General features: G+C 35.8%; 2 protein-coding genes across 7 annotated transcripts in view; both read left to right on the forward strand.

The window, feature by feature from the left end:
• Positions 1-6,769, forward strand: part of slc8a2b (solute carrier family 8 member 2b) — a 179,640-nt gene extending 172,871 nt beyond the window's left edge. For all 5 annotated transcript variants that reach the window (XM_039678864.2, XM_039678867.2, XM_089121526.1 and 2 more), the window contains one exon: positions 1,077-6,769. In XM_039678864.2, the coding sequence (XP_039534798.1) occupies positions 1,077-1,453 (377 nt within the window). In that variant the 3' untranslated portion in view covers positions 1,454-6,769. The remainder of the gene's footprint in view (positions 1-1,076) is intronic.
• A 158-nt stretch (positions 6,770-6,927) lies between these two features.
• acsl3a (acyl-CoA synthetase long chain family member 3a) overlaps positions 6,928-20,392 on the forward strand; it is a 30,918-nt gene continuing 17,453 nt past the window's right edge. The window contains exons 1-4 of one of the 2 annotated variants that reach the window (XM_089121528.1): positions 6,928-7,402; positions 13,266-13,697; positions 17,241-17,418; positions 20,091-20,200. In XM_089121528.1, the coding sequence (XP_088977654.1) occupies positions 13,341-13,697; positions 17,241-17,418; positions 20,091-20,200 (645 nt within the window). In that variant the 5' untranslated portion in view covers positions 6,928-7,402; positions 13,266-13,340. The remainder of the gene's footprint in view (positions 7,403-13,265; positions 13,698-17,240; positions 17,419-20,090; positions 20,201-20,392) is intronic. The other variant, XM_089121529.1, reaches the window with a different exon arrangement.

Raw genomic sequence — 20,392 nt, forward strand, 5'->3', positions numbered from 1 at the left:
AATATGATGATTTGCTGCTCAAGAAACATTTCTGATTATTATCAGTGTTGAAAATATTTGTGTGGAAACCGTGATACAATTTATTTTTTTAGGATTCTTTTATGAACAGAAAGTTTAAAAGAACAGCATATGTTTGAAGTAGTAATCTTTTGTAATATTATAAATGTCTTTACTGTCCATGTTTTATCGGTTTAATGCAAATGATCTCCCCGCTGAATAAAAATATTCATTTCTTTAATTAATCGAACTTTCAATGGTAGTGCGTATAGTTTTATATCACAATTTAGTAATAAATGACACAAAAAAACATTATTATTAATAATAATAATATGAAATATTAATGTCTAATTTGTGTAGATCTAATTATATTATATTATATTATTGGATCATCATTGCAGTGATCGCACATTGAAAGTATTTTCACCTTTTCGTGTAAATATTAGGGCTGTGAAACGATTAATCGCGATTAATCGCATCCAAAATAAAAGTTTGTGTTTACATAATATATGTGTGTGTAGTGTGTATAATTATTTTCTATAAATAAATACACACACATGCATGTATATGTTTAAGAAAAATGTGTTATTAATATATCAAATATTTATATTTATGTATAATATTAATTTTGTATAAATATATATAAAGTATATACAGTACATGCAAATATTTCTTAAATATATACATGCATGTGTGTGTATTTATATATACAAAATAATTATACACACTAGTACACACACATATATTATGTAACCAAAATTTTATTTTGGATGCGATTATTCGCGATTAATCGTTTCAAAGCCCTAGTAAATATCATCACAACATGTATTTCCATCAAGACGTGCATATATTTTTGGTCAAGATCTTGTTTTGTCAATGTGAGAGTCCAGCACTCTGTAAAATCTCCTCCAGCACATCCCAAACACTTTGAGTTTAAGATCTGGACTTGAATCTTGACTGTTATCCTGGAATATGGCCATAATATGTCTTCCTACATGGTTGTTTAAGAAATGAAAAGCTACACAAATATTAGCCAGTCGACCACTAATGCCTATATGCCTTTATCTCTCTTTTTTCAGACACATTCGCCAGTAAAGTCGCCGCTACTCAAGATCAGTACGCAGACGCCTCCATCGGAAACGTCACCGGCAGCAATGCCGTCAACGTGTTCCTGGGCATCGGCGTGGCCTGGTCTGTGGCGGCCGTGTACTGGGCCATCAAGGGCAAGAGTTTTCTCGTGGACCCCGGATCCTTGGCCTTCTCCGTCACACTCTTCACTATCTTTGCCTTCGTCTGCATGGGTGTACTACTGTTCCGGCGCCGGCCGTCAATCGGAGGAGAGCTGGGCGGCCCTCGTGTCTCGCGCATACTCACTACACTCCTCTTTCTGGGTCTGTGGTTCCTCTATATCCTCTTCTCCAGCCTTGAGGCCTATTGCCACATCGAGGGCTTCTGAACGGCTTTGCAGAGAGAGAGAGAGAGAGGTTCTGAGGCTCGGAGCCAAGAAGCTACACACATCAACACAAATTTGCACACACACTTACAAAACACGTATATTTGGTGAGTCGTTGAATACAAGGATCGTTCAAATTAGATGTATCCAAGAACCCTGGTAGAGAATTTGAGGTGGAGGAAGTTTAGAGAAAAACAACAAGAGATGGACGATGTTTGAGAAGGAGTTTATGAATGCAAAGCATGTAGCAAAATGGAAAGAAAGAAGAAAAAGAGTGTAAAGCACTAAAACAAAAGAGGGAGCGATGATGTCAAATAGTCTTTTCGTCTCTCGAGCTCATGGGCAGAACTGACGACTTTTGTTTAGCACTGCAGACATTGTGACATAACAGGCTTTTTACGGTTCAAGGGCACAATACATCAGAAACGCCAACTATAGCGATGGCACTTTAGATGCTAATAAAAATGCCCAGTAATAGAGCAGCAGTTTTGCTTGGGCTGTGTGCATCATTCTTTAAGATCGCTGCTTGACAGATCGCACAATATGACTCAAGATAGATGTAAAATGCGCGTCACATTAGACTTTCAAGCATGCAAAATGACTTTAGACCCTGCCTGCAATGACTATGCACAGCAGGACATGATGTCAGGCTCTAGGGCGTCTTGTTTTAATAAGTAATAAAATATAAATAACTGATAATACCACCTAACAAATTAAATTGAAATGGTACTGCACAGCTAATGTTTCAGCTTGAGTGTTGATGTCGGACTGCTCATTCATCAGAGCCAACGCTAATTTAATTTTATAGTGACGTGACAGGAATGCGAAATTACAAAAATATTGTCCGGAAATCAGACTTAGCTGTTTATTAGTGATGATGAGACACTAAGCGATCAAAGACTATACTTGTGTTGTGCCCAAAATCAAAAATTGGCAAAATAGTGGCCGCGTCAGCTCATGGACGGAAGAATGATTGAAGAAGGATCTAGAAAGTTACAGGCTCAATATTCTGCTAGTGGATCCAGATATTTTCATTTAGTTTTACATGAACACTTGTTCAACGTCTCACACACAGTGTCATGACTGAAATGGAACACTGCCCTCTGTGACATCATAAGGATTTGAATCTTCAATTGTTACATTCATTCCGCGCTTTCTGCTGCCTAGAGACAATGGAACTCTCTCGATGACATCATAATGATTTGAATCTTCAATTGTTCATTCTGCCCAGAGACAATGGAACTCTCTCTATGTCCTACGCGTCCTATGTCAAGAAGTGTCAGTGTAAAAATCCCAACCGGAAGACACCCGCCGTCATCTCCATATCTCCAAGCCTATACTGGGATGTGCGTGAAACTGACTTCCTCTCTTTAGAATCAGACCACAGCAGTGTTCAGAGTACGCTAAGAATAAAAGACGTCTCCATCGAATGGAGTTCAGTCCAGTCAAAGTAACTGAGAGTTTATCTTCTTCTTAATACAGGTGCAAATCACGTTTATTTGATGCATCCAAGTTCTCGTAACAAAGATTCGCCATTGTGTAAACCTGTCTGGGGCTTCTAACAATTTAAAGAGCTGCGCATCGATTGGTTCTTCATGATCTCATTATGCGTGGTGCTGAAAGCTGATTGGTCCTTGAATCGTCTGGTCCCTGACAGATTCACAATAAAATGTTGTTTACTCGTAGAGCACTCAGGATTGTGTGTGCGTGTACGTTAAGGGGATTCTAACCGTTTTTATGTCGTCGGCCCATCTGTCCGGTCTGTAGATGTTTGTAAAAAAGCTGTGTGACGTGTGTATCTGTGCTAGTCAATCGAAATGCATGATTGAGTTCATATTGGCGGATCTATAGTGGCATGCGTTGACTCTGAAGACATGCATGAATTTGAAGTTTACAATGTTTGAACGATTCTGCGACTACAATGATGGCTGCCAGATCTCTTATGATATTTTAGTGTGAGATCAGTACTTAATTAAGAAGATTTGATTTATTGAAGAACAGATCAGGATTTCTTCTTATTTTCAAGAATAAAAAAAAACGAATAAAGCGCCATTGATCTGTGTTTTCACGTGGCAAGCTTTGCTTTGCCTCACATTTTCCTATTTCTCACGTTGAACAACGTTCATGCCTTTGATTGCATTACGGCAGAGAGAAATATGTCCTCTGACTTAGATGTTGTGTGAATGATAAAGCATGAAATCTTGTTTTATACTCGCTCAACATCAGCATCAACTTAAACTGGCTTAAACGGACTGTTAAAACACATCAGTAGAAAATTGTTCAATGGGGGTTCGATTTAGAAAATGTAAGAAAACGTTGCTGAGATTTTCATATTTGAAACCCTGAAGGACGGGGTCAATCTTAGATAAGCAGAATCCCAAATCTGTTATTGCCTTAAGAGACTTAGCTAATAACATTTCATAGTAGTATCTGTGTTGTGTTACGTGTTAGTGCGTTCATGTTTTCTCTGAGTACAACAGAAACCAAATTGATTGAGACAAAGCGTGCAATATGTGACAGTGAACCCTTCAGTAATACTTGGTGCCTCCGGACCCTTTTGCTTGCTTCCAGGTTTCCTTTAGTGCATGTAGGCTTTTCCTTCTTAACACTACGAAGAGAATGTGCAATAAATCTGTTAATAAAAGGAGCGTGATAGAGATTTTCTGAAAGTTAAAGGAGTAGTTCACTTTTAAAAAAACTTGTGCTGATAATTTACTCACCCCCATGTCATCCAAGATGTCCGTGTTGTTCTTTCTTCAGTCGAAAAGAAATTAAGGTTTTTGATGAAAACATTCCAGGATTTTCTCCATATAATGGACTTCAATGGGGTCCAAAACGGTTCAAGGTCCAAATGACAGTTTCAGTGCAAACCGCAAACTGTTCAAAGGGTTTTAAACGATTCCAGACGATGAATAAGGGTCTTATCAAGCAAAACGGTCACTCATTTAATAGATAAATAATAAAGTTTAAGTTTTATAAGCTCAAATGCTCACCTTGCTCTGTACTGTGTGACTCTCCTGTTCGAACTCGTTCATCAAAATGAACGAATCTTTTTCCGAGTCAATTTGTTCGTTTCGTTCGTTGAATGAACCAAACGAATCGGAAAAAGATTTGTTCATTTTGATGAAAAAAAAGCCCTTTGAACAGTTTGCAGTTTGTACTGAAAGTGTCTTTTGGACCTTGAACCGTTTGGTTCCCATTGAAGTCAATTATATGGAGAAAAATCCTGGAATGTTTTCATCAAAAACCTTAATTTCTTTTCGACTGAAGAAAGAATGACATGGACATCTTGGATGACATGGGGGTGAGTAAATTATCAGCAAAAGTTTTTTTTTAACAGTGAACTACTCCTTTAATGTTGTTTTTTTCTTCTAATTTGATTTTATCATCTGTGATCTTGTGTTTTTGTGGAATCAACCTGGAGTTTATCTGAAGAAATCACCCATTGCCCTGAATGTCAGATGTTTACTCTTTTTACAACTCTGTTAAAGTCGAAAGCTTTGTAAAACTTTTTTGGAATACGACATTTTCAGTAGGTGATTTTTCTATTTCCAAGTGTTCTCAAATTGATAGGAGGCTCAATAGTTCTTGATGTAATGGTTTTTGATAACTATTTCCAAGATGTTTAGATATTTTCAGTAGGTTTACTTGGGTTGTAAGAAATCACCATAATGTTGTATGATAATTCAGACTTCATTTGCAGTGTTTTATTAGTGCAGTAAACACATCTGTATATGCTGCACACTCTATCTATCTATCTATCTATCTATCTATCTATCTATCTATCTATCTATCTATCTATCTATCTATCTATCTATCTATCTATCCATCCATCTATTTTTGAATTTGCAAGTAATATGTCTCTGTAAAACAGTTTCTTGTGTACTGGGCCAAAGGCTATTTTTATTTATGAATGAATTTACAAGGAATTCTGTGGTCAACTCATGATAACAGAGTAAAAATAGACTGTAGCTGTGACTGTCTCGTCTGTTAACCGTGTTTAGGGCATGTTCATTGAGAAAATGCCATTTTGGCTTTTCCCAACACATGTCTGGTGATGATGTTGCATCTCTGAGCGGTTGGACTGTGTTCATTACTGTAAATGTGAAGCTGTACATGTGCCTCTAATGTGCAAAATGCATGTTTGTACGCATGAGCTGTTATTAGTGTCAAAGTTTACATTATTGTATTATCCCATCTTTCGTTTCTTATTTTTTATTATTACTTGCAGGTATTTTTCTACCCTTCTCACAGAATATTAATGATCCACCCTGTTTTAGAATAGAATTGGAAGTGAGGAAGATATTGACAAACAGTTTGTTACACTCAATTTCTTTTCTGCCTAGAGAAATGTGAAAATAGTTATTACTTTTCATGTTATGAATCTGTCTTGTCCTTGTTTTGTATGTTGTCTGTGTCTTGCTCCCTGCCTTGTTTTTGTGCACTTCTATCTGTGATCATTCTCTTTCTGCCTGTTAAATTACTTTAATAATGTGTCAGAAATGATGTGACATTAATATATGTATCAAATACTGTAACAATTCACTAGAAAGTAATATATAAGGATTTTATGTTTGTATGTTTTTGTTCATTTTGTTGTGTATGTAGGTAACAGAAAAAGTCAAGATGAAACTAAACGCTGAGGACATTTGTTTGGAAGAAAATGGCATGATGTGTTTGTGTCCTGATGAAGAAGAAAAAAATAATGATGTGGCTGTTAAAGCTCAAGCAGACCTTATTGAATATAGTTTATTTATTTTAAACATGTACTGTCCTTGAGTGGTTTGTAATAACACATCAAAAGTCAAAATATTGGATCTCCGTATTTGTAAAGGCTGCTATCGGCCTATTGCTGTTCATTTGTATAAATCATGCAAATAGGACAGTAAAATGTACAGATTGGATTATTCACTCATCTTTCAAATAAATCCAGCAGTTGTTATGCCATCTAGTGATCACAAAAGTCAAGTTCAGACGACTGTCTTGGTAAAAATAGGTAAGTTTTGATTTGCATATGTTGCTACTGACAGTTTTCTATTCAGTAAGCTTTCCTTTTTCATCAAAAATTATTAAAAATAGAAAAACTATAACCTATTTTAAGGTTCTTAAATGGCACCTATGAGTGTAAAATGTATATTTCTGTTATTATTTCTTGTTTAGTGCATCTTTACTGTCCTTGGCTTAAGTATTCATGACTGTTTTTATTTTTATGTTTAAAACTCACTTTAAAAACTGAAAACGCAACACTTAATTGCTTTGTACTGCATAACAGTTTTAAAGCTTGTAGCTTCAAAAAAGTAAAAAGAAAATATGTGCGTACTTTTTTTGGTTGTATGTTTGTAATTGAATTTCATCATCTGGACCCTATCCAAGACTGTCTTTGTCCCTATGTCATCTTGTCCTGAGGTGTACTAGTAGGGTAGGCTATGTTTTGTTCTTTCTGATTTAATCCAACAGATTTAGTCCAGTAGAGCAAGACTTGTTGACAACCTCCTTTCGAAATAGAAAATTTGTTGTTTTTGGACTGTAAAAAACGAATTCTACCACATAGGCTTAGGCTATCAGTTAGGTTAACCGATGACTACATAAGGAAATTACACTACTAGAATTAATGGAATAAAATACAAGAGTGAATTCCTTACTAGTCAAATTACAAACTTGTTCGTCATACGTCATCCGCGACAACCGGGACAAACCGAGTGACCCGAGCCACGGGTACCGGTGACATCACGCATCGGACCCCGGCACGCGCCACCGAAGAAAGTCCAATCAGAGCTCGCCCTTTACACCCATGAGCGCGTGCTACAAACCGCTGCCTCCCCGGCTTCCATTCAAACCTTCCCGACCGGTGATCAGTGTTTATAGTAGCTAGCCTATTCAGTCAGCGTGACTTTACAGGTGAGCGGCTGCGTGTGAAAGTGAAATATCCTCTCTCCGGATATACAAATTAAGGTCAGTGTGCGATTTATTCGATGACTTTTTTTTACGGGGTCGATGGTTTAAAGTCATTTTTGTGGCGCGAGCGGTTGGGTCTGACACGTCATGAGTCTAGCACTATCTAACATGCTGTAGTGATTCATTTTTATATAATATATGTAGACCTTAAATTAAGTGATACATAATTAAAACACTTTAGGATTGTTGTTGATAATAACCGTAACGTTGCTGAAATGTTTTAAAAAGCCGTTGAAATTGACCTATTTTCACAAAAAATGCAGTTTAAAACTACTCAACCTTTTAATTTCCATCTCCAAGTTGAGGCATTTAAACAAATAAAAGGTAGGTTTGAAGAGAGATTATCTTCAAGAGACTTTGTGTTGTTTGTTTACCTCATTCTTTCAGAGTGAGTCTGGGATTCATACTGCTGTAATAAGGAATCAAATTATGATTAGGAATGGCTCACAGAGACGCTTTTGTGTCTTGTTGAGTGGGAGAGGTCATGAGATTCAGCTGTGGCAGGTATTTAGTGTCTAAACACCAAGCTTTTTTCAACTTATGTCATTATTGTGCCGTATTCAGTTTCTTAAGCTTTGCTGCCTTCTTAACGGTTGAGCCTGTATTATTTTAGTGTTTGAGTTCATTAATTGGTGTCTGATCCAGTTCTGTAACTCTCATTCTCATGCACGTCCTCCCAGCCTACGCAGATGGTTTGCTGACACATAAACACAAGGATTCAATGAATGAACTGTTGCTATGACAAACATGTCAGTCAGTTCTCCATCACTCATGATTGTGCATTTTTATGTAGAGACATATAATTAGGCTACTCTACCTATTATGATTATTCAGAGTAATATCTGATACTGATAGTTTGAAATATCTCCCAAATAATGCAGCAAAGTACAGGGAACCCCATCATTTGGTATACTATAAAATAGCACAAACTATTATATTTAACTGCCATTTATTTTCAGATGTAATACATTCAATGGAAAACTGAAATGTTTGTATGCAGCTCTATCAGCATTATATAGGTTGTGTTGTTGCCACACTTCCACCAGGCGTTCCTCCATCTCTGTTGTCCGCTGGAGCCGTACTGTCAAGTCAAGCCAAGTCAGTTTATTTATAGAGCACAACATAAACTCTACATTTGTTGATCCAAGGTGTTTTACAGATGGTCAAAAGAGAAAAAAAAATTGCTGCTGCTTGTTTTTTTCACTATCGCCATTTCAAAAAGTTCAGTCACTTCCGTCTCCTTGTAGACTTGTCTCTCAGTGGCGTAATAATAGTTAATCATTCTGATTTAAAATCATATCAAACATGTTTGATATTGTCAGGGCCGGCCCGATGTGTCCGCGAGCAGATCGGGAGTTTAAGATTTGATCTGCTCACATTACCAGATAATCTGCGCCGAACATTGGAACCGACCGATGCCCTGGACACAATTTGGGCATAAATGGGGATGCTGCTTTTTAAACTATTTTATGACGCTTTTTTTGTTATTGTTACGTTATCTTGCCCTATATTCAACCCAAGAGAGATTTTCTTCACACACAGTCTGAGCTGTAGGCCTAGTGATTTTTTCCGACCCCTTTTGATTGACAGCCGAAAGTGAAAACACTTGCTTTTATTGTCCAATACCAATTATTGGCAGATAAATCTGTTCTATTGAGCGAATGACATGAAACCGATCGTAACATTTCTCACATCTTAACCCTAAATCGAAATCAATATATTTTGCATAAAGAATGGTCCACTAGATTTGAATTGAGACATTATTTGAATGCCACTACCACTTGCACCATTCCAACAAAACGCTCATCAAAATGTTCATTGAAATTGAATGAGTTAATGCAATGCAAACATTTTATTAAAAAAAACAATTGTGCTCTTGACAGGATTTGGGTGAAACATGCTTTATTGTCATGAAAGTAATGTCATAAGTGCTTTTTAATTTATGCAAAATAAAATGCTTTAACCAGACACTGACTTCAGAAAACACACACAGATGATGGCCACAGATGCTCATACAGGGCACAATGATGCACAGTAAAGCAAACACATTCTTTGTGTTTCTTGACACAACATGACACAATGGCAACTCGCTCTCCCTCTGTTTCTCTCACTCAACCTCTTCTTCAATCCTGTATGAGTGTTGGTGGTACCAAACAATGATCCTTTCATTGGAAAGAGGAAGTAAATCTCGCCTCTCTTCACATAATGAATAGCAGCGATTTCAGATTTATCACACAAAACCATTTTCATCATAAATACAGAACACTGTGTTTCAGACCCACAATATTCAGCTCATGTTGTTGTGCAATGCTCTTACATGCTGCATTAGATTTGCTGGTTAAGAGCATTCAGATTTGAGCTTGAATACAGTAACTCTCGCTTTATTTACACCGTAAGACAGCTGTGACTCAAGTGTGGGGCGATGTACAGAAAAATTAATGATGAAGAAAAAAAGGAGGAGAGGCTAAAAATGTGTCAAGGACATCAAGGAACGGTTTACCCAAAAATAACACTTTTAATTCATCCCAAACCAATGCCATATTTTTTTAAGACTCATAAAATATATGGACAAAATATGGACAAACCCAGCCATTGGGTTACATTTTTTTTTTAATTACATTTGGGTTTGTCCATATGTTACCCGAAGTTGGGTTAAAACAACCCAACCGAAACAAGAAAAGTGGATAGACAAACTCTTAAAAACACCAGAAAACTGAAGGGAAAAGCTCATAAATAATGTTGCATAACATTGTTCATGACAAAAAGACACATTTTTTTTTAAAATTGAACTTAAATAAGATTGGAGATTTAGGATTGATTAATAGCTTAGTTTATAGTGTTTCTCTCACAAAGCTATATTATTGTACAAGTAGTACAGTGTACAAAACAATAGTACACACAACTTTTAATGGTGCTTTTTCTACCTTAGGAGCTTAAATGTAGTATTAAAATTGAATATAATATCACAATCGACTTTCATTGTGCATCTCACAGGAAGAAAACAAATTATAAGATCTAAATAAATAAATAAAAAAAACTTAATTTTAAAGCTTTATTCTCTGGATACTTGGCCAGCAGCGGATGATCTTAGACTGTCATGCATTTGCTGACATTCATTGAGTTATTCATGAGATCCTTGAGAATGTATGAAAGGGATATTTGAGGCCTTCCCCTTCCAGACACTGATGAGTGAGTGTGAATAATAAATGATATCTGCAGGAATAGCTTCCCTAGATCTTGCTCAGTGGGCGTTGTGTGCATGAATACAGCACCTGTGAAATATTCCTGGATATTTGATCTGCTGTGCATATATGCAAGCACTGGGGATTATTTGACTGTGAGACTCATATTGGTTCTGTAATCTGTATTCGTTTAGTTTCCTCTGCTTGACACCATTTATGATCATAGCCTATATGTTGAATCTTATTGCTTCTTTTTCTGACTTTGTAGAATGTGTCGCAAAATGTCACCCATGTAATATAATATAATCACTCACAGCAGTGAGAACTAAATGCTGTTCTATAAAGAATATTAATTTAACCCCTTTCACACCAAGAACTATAACTGTTATTTTCCACACAAGCACATTATATCGTTCTGTCTATTCTATGCACACTTTAATTTTGTCATCTGTTTTAAATGCTCAAGCTCTTTAAAGTTGGATAGATTTTGATTCGCTTTCAACATTTGTGTTGTTCAGCTGGAAAAAAATTGTTCAAAAAGTGATTCCAACGATATAATTTGCATATGGCGTTATCACTGTAGTTGTGGTGTGGACTCTGCTGTTCGGTTATTTTTATCGTTCTTGTTATGGTCCTTGATGTGAATAGGGGCCTCGAAGGGTTCAGTCAGGCGCTTCATATGATCATTTTATGGATTTTAATTAGATACTTAATTTAGTTTGAATTAAATCTTCATTTAAATTAAATTATATGAATTAAACAACTCGTAAACACTTCATTAGAGAGAAAAAAATAAGTAATCTGTTAAACATGAAAGTACTATGAAGTTCTTCTTTAAAACATTTCTCCTTATATAGAACCTTTTTGGCATAAAGGGTTCTTCAAAATTGAGTCATTACCCTATATCTCTAAATAGAACCCCATTGAACCATTCCTTATTAAGAGTGTAGGCTATTTGTATTTGTGTTCAATGATTGTATGCAATCATGGGAGGCTGCTTGTGATGTGACAATATGGGCAAAAATAGCCATCCGATGTATTCCCTTGTGTTATTAGGCTAATGTTGCAATGTCAGATTATGCTCTTCAGCCCTGGGTAGATGATCCACCTTGTCCCTCTTTATTAATTGACAAACAGACATCTTATTATTATTAATACAGGATTTAATTTTGGGAACTGGGTGGGTCCAGGACCACGGACAGCTTCAATCAGTGACAAAACCCCCCACTTCTCCAACCATCCACTACATGTCATACATATTCACTACTCAATATATTCCTATCTGATAATATATATATATATATATATATATATATATATAAAATCCTATTTTTATATTTTCAGGGTTTTTTTTTTGTTTAATTTGAGTTATTTTATTATGTGTTTTTGTCATTTTTATTTGTTTTGTTTTTAAAAAATATTTCTAAATTATTTTAATTTTATGCCGTTGTATCATGATTGTGTCGAGGCTAGCTCCAGTTATTTTACAAAATCAAAAAGCTGTCCGTTATGCTGCTTGATATTGCAAACTGTTTCTTGTTATATTATTTTAATTCATTATTGTAATCATACACTGGTTTGTAGCACAAATTATTTGATCATAAGCATTTTGGTATTATTCCTGTTATTTACCTATAGTGAAAATAGCTTACTGAATTCTAACAATTGATTTATTTAATTAATGACAATCTTTCATTTTAAAGGAATAAACAACCCCCCCAAACATAAATAAATAAATAATATTTTATCATTATTCACTCATGAAATTAAGTCGTTATTCACTTATCATCTCCCCCTCACAATTCTCATTCATGCTTAAACAAACATTGCACAAAGTGCCATTAAAGGCAAATCGCATTGGTTCTTGTGTGTCACGTGATTGATCACAGTGCAGCTTGGTCATCTCTGACGGAAAGTGCTAGAATGACTTAAATTTGAGTCAAAGCTCATGTGCCCTTAGAAGACTTTGAATTAAGCATACAAGTTGGGTTTTTTCCACTTTAAAATGTCCTAGGACAACAGTTCCATTTTTATAATATACTCTTTATCACCTTTTATGTTAAATGCAAAAAAATGACACCATGAGTATAGTCAAAGTCGCTTTAAAGGGATTGTTCACTCAAAAAAAGAAAATTGTCATCATTTGCTCACCCTCAAGTTGTTCCAAACCTGTATGAGTTTCTTTCTTCCGTTAAACATAAAATTAAAAGTATTTTGGTAACCAGACAGTTGATGGACCCCATTGACTTCCATAATATTTTTTTCCTAATATGGAACTCAATAGGGTCTGTCCACTGTTTGGTTACCAAAATTCTTCAGAATATCCTCTTTTGTGTCCAAATATTTGGTTTTACGGTTTTAGTTTACAAAAATAACCCTGACCCACGCTCTCAAAAACTCATGAATACGCTTAGTTTTAATGTCGCCTTTCACCCACTTTTGGATTTGTGCAGAAATCTGGGCTGTTGTTAGACGTTACACACCTCTATATTTACCAAATCTGCCTCTCCTCTCATGGATGGGGTCAAATGGGTCGAAATTGTGAAATTTCCATCTAACAAGTAATCGCGCATGATCTTTTGGTTTTTGGTTTATGATCATTTGAATGTTCTGATGCTGTTTGGTGTTAGTGTGTGTTTAACAGCATGGAAGATTGACTGCTTGTTTTTTATGTTTAGAAACAAACACATCGCAGAGGAGAAGAAAAGAAGAGGAGGACGTGACATCATAACTTTCTATTTCATTCTGTCAGTATGAGGCTGAAGCAGGATGTGAGTCCAGTAGTGGTCGTCATATTCAGATTGGTGGTTTGGCTTTATTCTCTCATCTCTTACCTGCCGTACCTGTTGCTGAGGTCGTCCGAATCGCAATCGTTCTCCGAGTGTTCGCGGAGGGTGAAAGGCCGTTCCCTGAGCGCACACCCGTCGGGACCGTACCGGGATGTGAGAGCGCTGACGGCGCTGGCAACGTGCCTACAGCCCGGGGTGAACACACTCGATCGGGTGTTTGAATCAACCGCAAGCCGCCATCCTAACCTCGACTGCCTGGGCACCAGAGAGTTGCTGAGCGAGGAAGACGAACGTCAGGAGGATGGAAGAGTCTTCAAGAAGGTGTGTATCGTCTGAAAGTCCATGCTATGCTTCTGTCTTTCAAAACTCTTGGATGTGTTGAAGGAGCAGAGCAACATTTTTTTGGTCATAGTTTAGTTTTTATGAATGTTTCTTGCCTTAGAGATGGTTGACTAGTCATCCACCAATGGATTAATCATTGAAAATATGGACAAAAAACCCACTGAAAACAATACATTAAGAAAAATTATTTAAAAGTATTGAATTAGACACAAAATTAAATATATGCTGCTGGTTATATGCTACGTTAGTAAGCCTACACTACTGGCCAAAAGTTTGAAATAATTGTATATATTACTTCTTTTTTTTAATGTTTTTTGAAAGAAGTCTCTTCTGCTCATCAAGGCTGCATTTATTTGATCAAAAATGCAGTAAAAACAGTGGAGTATTATTACAATTTAAGACAACTGTTTTTTTATGTGAATATATTTTAAAATGTAATTTATTCCTGTGATCAAAGCTGAATTTGCAGCATTATTACTCCAGGCTTCAGTCAGTGTCACATGATCCTTCAGAAATCATTCTAAAATGATGATTTGATGCTCAGTTATTATTGGGGCTCAATTAAAAATAATGTTTGGGTTTTTTTTTTTTATTATTAATGTTGAAAACATTTTTTGCTGCTTAATATTGTTGCAATTTTTCCCTCAGAATTCTTTGATGAACAGAAAGTTCAAGACAAGAACAGCATTTATATTATTTAAATCTTTTTTTTAACACTGCAAATGTCTTTACTGTCACTTTTGATCAATTTAATGCATCCTTGCTGAATAAAAGCATTAATTTAAGAAATTAAATTTAAAATTATATTCACATAGAAAACAGTTGTTTTAAAGGGGTGGGTTAGGATTTTGGACATCGGGCCTCATTTCCAAGATAGCCTGGGTGTTATTAATCAGAAGAGACAGTTTTCAAAAAAATGTCATCCAGTCCTTCCAGTTGCATAGTTCACCAGTGTTAGGCAAGCGCGAGTCAACGATAACTGCTAGCCTGCCATTAAAAGCAGTCTGACCCACTCCACAGTACACCAAAAGCAAATAAATTATAATGCCAGGCTATCGATGTAAACGTTTTGACTGATAGTGTGTATTAAAATATTGGATAAATCTAATAAACATATATTCAAAAATCAGGCCCAAAGTTAATAAGCTGATGTCATAAATGTGATGATTTCTGAATCACATGTTTTGATAACTTTATAAATGGTCTGATTGGAGTGGACCAATAAGGGAGGTTTGTTTTGTGTTGCGTGGGTGTGTGTGTCTAGTGTCTACATAATACATTAAACTCTGTTTTCAAAAGCACAGAGAAAATCTTGTTTTCCATGTCATGACCCCTTTAAGTCAACCAGCCTGTAACAATCTGACCTGCAGCATGTGAATGATCTCTCAGTGCTGATGGTAATCCTATTGTCCAGCGCTGGAGCAGCTCATATAGTAATTATTCTCCTGTGTTGCTGCTGTTGCTTAACTAAAGCTGCAAAACATGTGCTGCTGTTGTGCAAGATGAAGGGCTTGATTAAGCATCCCACACAACTGCTGCCGGGTGTTTCTTTCTGCTTGGTGTGTTTTGCTTTTGTTCTAACATTGTTTAAAATAGTGCTCTCTATTTGTACACTATTCTGGTTTGAACATCCAAAAACACAAACCTGAGACCTGATGCACTTTTGTTGCGTTTTATTTTTCTCCTGAAGGGACCATTTTCCATCCTATTTTTTTTTTTTATCAGGCTGCTTTTATATCTGTATCTTCAATATTATTATTATTATTATGTAAATGACTGGAAATTCTTTGGATGTAAAAATAATTACTTACAAAGTTTCTGAATACAGAACACAGGCATCGATGTGTGTGTATATATGTATATTTGTATATATATATATATATATATATATGAAGAGTTCAGATGCAAAAGCCTCTAAGTGCCATTTAAAATTTTCTTCTAAAATGATCATTTTTATCAAGCTTGTATATTTAAGTTCAGTAAATTCACTTAAATGGCAATGAAGATTACCTATTAATTGTCATTTAAGTGAAATTACTGAACTTAAATATACAAGCTTGATAAAAATGGTCATTTTAGAAGAAAATTTCAAATGGCATTTAGAGGCTTTTGCATCTGAACTCTTCATATATATATATATATATATATATATATATATATATATATAAATGTTGAAATATACTGTGTAATAGACTGTGGAAGGATTTTTCAAGTTAATTTGTCTTGTGCACAAAAAATCATGACAAACTTTACATTTAAATGCTTAAAGAGGCATGGGTATTATATAGCAGCACAATACAGGAGAGAAAAAATAATTATTATACTGTTCTCAATAATAATAATACTTTGTGATTGTAAAAGTTAAAGTATGTCTACATAGTACATTAGCCTTGATCATATCAGAAAACAGATTCTTCTTGCTATTTTGAAGAGTTTGAACTTTTTTTTATTAAGCAACATTACCCATAATCTTTAATTGTAAAGGTCAGACAGAGGGTTTAAAATGTACAACTGTAGGTGCGTCCCCATTCGCTATGATGTGCCTTTTTGTAGTATAAATAGAGTGAGTAGTGTGTTCACTGTTATAGCTTTTTGACTAATTTTTCAAATAAAATATTTCCTGTATCATAAATCGATGAACTTTTGCTTGCATCAATGAAAAACACCCTTATCCCTCTAAGTTAAAAAAAAGTCACCCCAGATAAAAAAAAATTATAATAAATAGGAACAAGCAGACAACAAATGTTACTTTCTAGAACTGTTTAGAACTTTCTGGAGTTTGAGAACTGTTGAGAATTTTCTGGAACTTTCTAGAACTGTTTTTTTCTAGAACAATCCAAATCTTGGTATACATAAATGAGAGAGGGAGCTTTATAAGCAAACAACTCAACTTGATACTTTTTGATATTCGTTTAAGCAGTACTATAATATAAACAGTAATGTTTGTTATATTGTTGTTCCCATTTTTAATCTAGGGTTACCTTTTTTTAAAATAGAGGAATTAGGGACTTTTTCATTGTTTTTAAGCAAAAGTTCATCGATGTATGATACAGGAAATCTTTTATTTGAAAAATAGTCAAAAAGTTCTGACCCCAATGTTCACACTGGAAATTCCACATGGAAAAAGTGCTCTTTAAATTCCCGGATGAATGTTGGACACTTCATGCTCTGAACTGTCACAGTTTTAGTTATGTAGCAGAGAGGGAGGAGCGTTCAAACTCTGATTATGAACCAAAATAACCTTATGAAGTTCATACACTACACAGTGCATGTAAAGTGCATAATGTGGGACACAAGTGATGTTATGACTTTAAAAACCCATGGCTAACATTGTAACCAAACGTTTGGAGAAAGATTAAACAAAATGCTTCTGAAATGCTGACGTATGTATAAACTGTGACTATAAAATGAACCAATAGGAGGAGCTGTTGATCTGTCAAAGTGGCAGGGGGAAACCAGTTGAAGGACTGAACAGGTGACCAGTGGACTAATAACCCTTTCAAACTCTCTGTTTCTCTGCAGGTGATTTTGGGAGAGTATCGCTGGATGTCGTATGACCAGGTGTATAAAGAAGTGAGAGCGTTCGGGAGCGGTTTGGCTTCTCTAGGACAGAAACCTCTGAAAAACATTGCCATCATCTGCGAGACCAGAGAGGAGTGGATCATAGCGGCACAAGCCTGTTTCATGTACAACTTCCCATGTGAGTCACACGAACACGTATAAAGCAAAAAACACCTCTTGGGTTCAGCAAAGAGCCTTCTTATCAAGAACCGCTTTTTAGTTTATGTTTCTTGAGTTTTTATAGGATTCTTTGAGGATTAAAAATGTTTGTTTTTTTTAAGCACATACTTTAGATCGTGCAAACTCATTGCAACATGCTTCAAATCTTTTAGAAAATTGCAAATCTGCATAGAAACACCCAAGCAACTTCCCATAGTGCCCTGACATTGTCAAAGCTGGCATTTTCTACAGAAATAACAGAATTTATAAGCTTTAGTCAATGCATCATAGAAAACACAACATGGTATATAGGCACACAATGTGACACTGTTGTTCATGTTAACATGTACATCTCGACCAGCCAGCCACATTTGTTTCATATTTGTGTTTGACACACATGGGGCAAATACAGAGGTTTGTGTGTGTGTGTGTGTTTTGTATGGAGGTCAGATTGTCCTCATTGCACTTCTGTTATATAAACTCACCCTCCTCCTCCTCCTCCTCCTTTCTCTTTTCCTTGCCTTCCTTTTTTTCCTCTCATTTTCCTCTAAAGTGTCTGATGGCGACGTGATTTTTCTCAGGTCTGGGGTCATCCCTAAACACACACTCACACACAAACACAAAAATAAGGATGTCCCCACAAGGACTCACTCAAACATACACTCACTCTCTCTCTCACACTGTGTGTGTGAAAAATATATATATATATATAAATAAAATACATTAAATGTGTATGTATACATAATATAATGCATATTATATCACACAGATTATATATATGTATGTATATATATATATATATATATATATATATATATATATAATGCAGTAAATGATGTATGTGTGTGTGTATATAATATAAATAATTTATAAACTAATATAAATGTATATATTATTTGTTTATTTTATTGTTTTTTGTTTATTGTTCATAAACATGTTATCATGAGATTCACCCCTTTGTGTCTGTCACATAATGTCTCACACACACACACACACACACACACACACACACACACACAGAGAGAGAGAGAGTCTTCTATGTCTATTTGGCTGACTTCTGTACCCTGGTGTTCCTGTCAACATCAGATGCTCACGTACTTGTTGTCATCCGGCCTACGTGTGTGTATGTGTGTGTGTGACATCATGTGACAAAAGTGTGTGTGAGACTGAGAGAGAAGCTGTGTGTTCATATTTTGCAAACATGAATTGTTTCATGTGTTTATGTTAGATAATTGTGTGTGTGTGTGTGTGTGTGTGTGTGTGTGTGTGTGTGTGTGTGTGTGTGTGTGTGTGTGTGTGTGTGTGTGCTCTTACTCATTTAAGCTTATTTGCATGTGTGTGCCTGTTGATGTTTCCGTGGTGATCTCTTTTCTGTTTGTGTCTCACGGCTGAAGTGTCGCGCCCTCGGGCAGTGACGCAGACTGATGATGTCACGGAACCCCTATGTCCTCAGTGTGCTTTTGTCAGTTTGTGTTTATGTCTGTGGATGAGCTCAAAAATAAAGGCACATGGACTGTTTCATATATGTTTGTCATGTGCAAAAATGTGCATATATTTATATTTATTAATATGTGCATGATTAGCTTTGTTAACTCTGTGTGTTTGTGCGTGTGTGTTCAGGCTTGTGCTTGTTTGCCCTCATCCTGAACTTTTCACAGCCATGCGTGCTGCTGCTACTGACAAGTGACACAGTTACACAACTGCATGCGCAAACTTAAGGGGAAAGTTTGTACAGTGTGTGTGTGTTTTATATATACAATTGAATGTTATTATGGATATATATTGCTATCCAAATGTTTGGGAGACAGTGAGAATTTTTTTTTAATTAATATAGAAAGTTATAAAAGATAATGTTATAAAAGATTTCAAATAAATGCTGTCTCTCTGTAGAGAGACTGTGGGTGTGGATGTGTGCGTTGGGTAGGTGGTAGGGATGCACGATATATCGGCCAGCATATCGGTATCGGCCGATATATCTTCATTTTTAATGTTATCATTATCGGCCTGGTAAGAAAATGTGGCCGATATATTAAAGCCGATAAATAATGTATTATTCCCTTCAGCTGAGACACTTGTTGAACTGTTTATGTTTTTGAATTTCTTGAAATATGATTGAAATCTCTTCAAAAAATTAAAATACGGTTCGGTACAACATGTGCAGCTCAAATCTGTCATATCGGCTATACAACACTATAATGAGAACATCGTTATAATTGTGTGCTTAGGACGTGGATTTAATTGTGAGACTTTTGTTTTTGTAATCAGGCTCTCAAAATTAGATAAAAATTTGGATTTAAATTTATCAGCCGATATATCGGTTATCGGCTTTCAAATATAAAGAATTATCGGTTATCGGTATAGGCCAAAATTTTCACATCGGTGCATCCCTAGTAGGTGGGGTTCACAAAACGTCCCCACAAAGATGGTAATCTCCAAATTCCTTGTCCTCGCAGGAACATTTTTTGTCCCCATGAGGAAAACAGCCTATAAATCCTAATACATGATGTTTTTTGATTGCAGAAAGTTTTCTGTGATGGTTAGGTTTAGGGATAGTGGATATAATATATGGTTTGTAAAGTATAAAATCATGATGTCTCTTTAAACTCCCTATAAAAACAAGACCCATCATGTGTGTGTATGTGTGTTTTACAGTGGTAACGCTTTACTCTACTCTGGGAGGTCCTGCTATTGCTCATGGACTCAATGAAACTGAAGTTTCCCACATCATCACAAGCAAAGACCTTCTGGAAACCAAACTCAAGGTGATCGGACACTCTGGACTGCAGTTCCTGCAATCAACAACCTGACTAACAATGCGTTTCATGTAGTAATCTAACTGTTTTTTCTCAAATCAAACATATTATATAATATGACTTAAAAAACATCTAATGTAACTAAATCCAGTATGTTGCTGGCAAAGAATAAAGTAGTTAGCATCTTCCAGCAGGGGCTAA

This window comes from Pimephales promelas, chromosome 16 (assembly GCF_988280905.1).
Source record: "Pimephales promelas chromosome 16, fPimPro1.hap1.1, whole genome shotgun sequence".
Classification (NCBI taxonomy): Eukaryota; Metazoa; Chordata; class Actinopteri; order Cypriniformes; family Leuciscidae; genus Pimephales; species Pimephales promelas.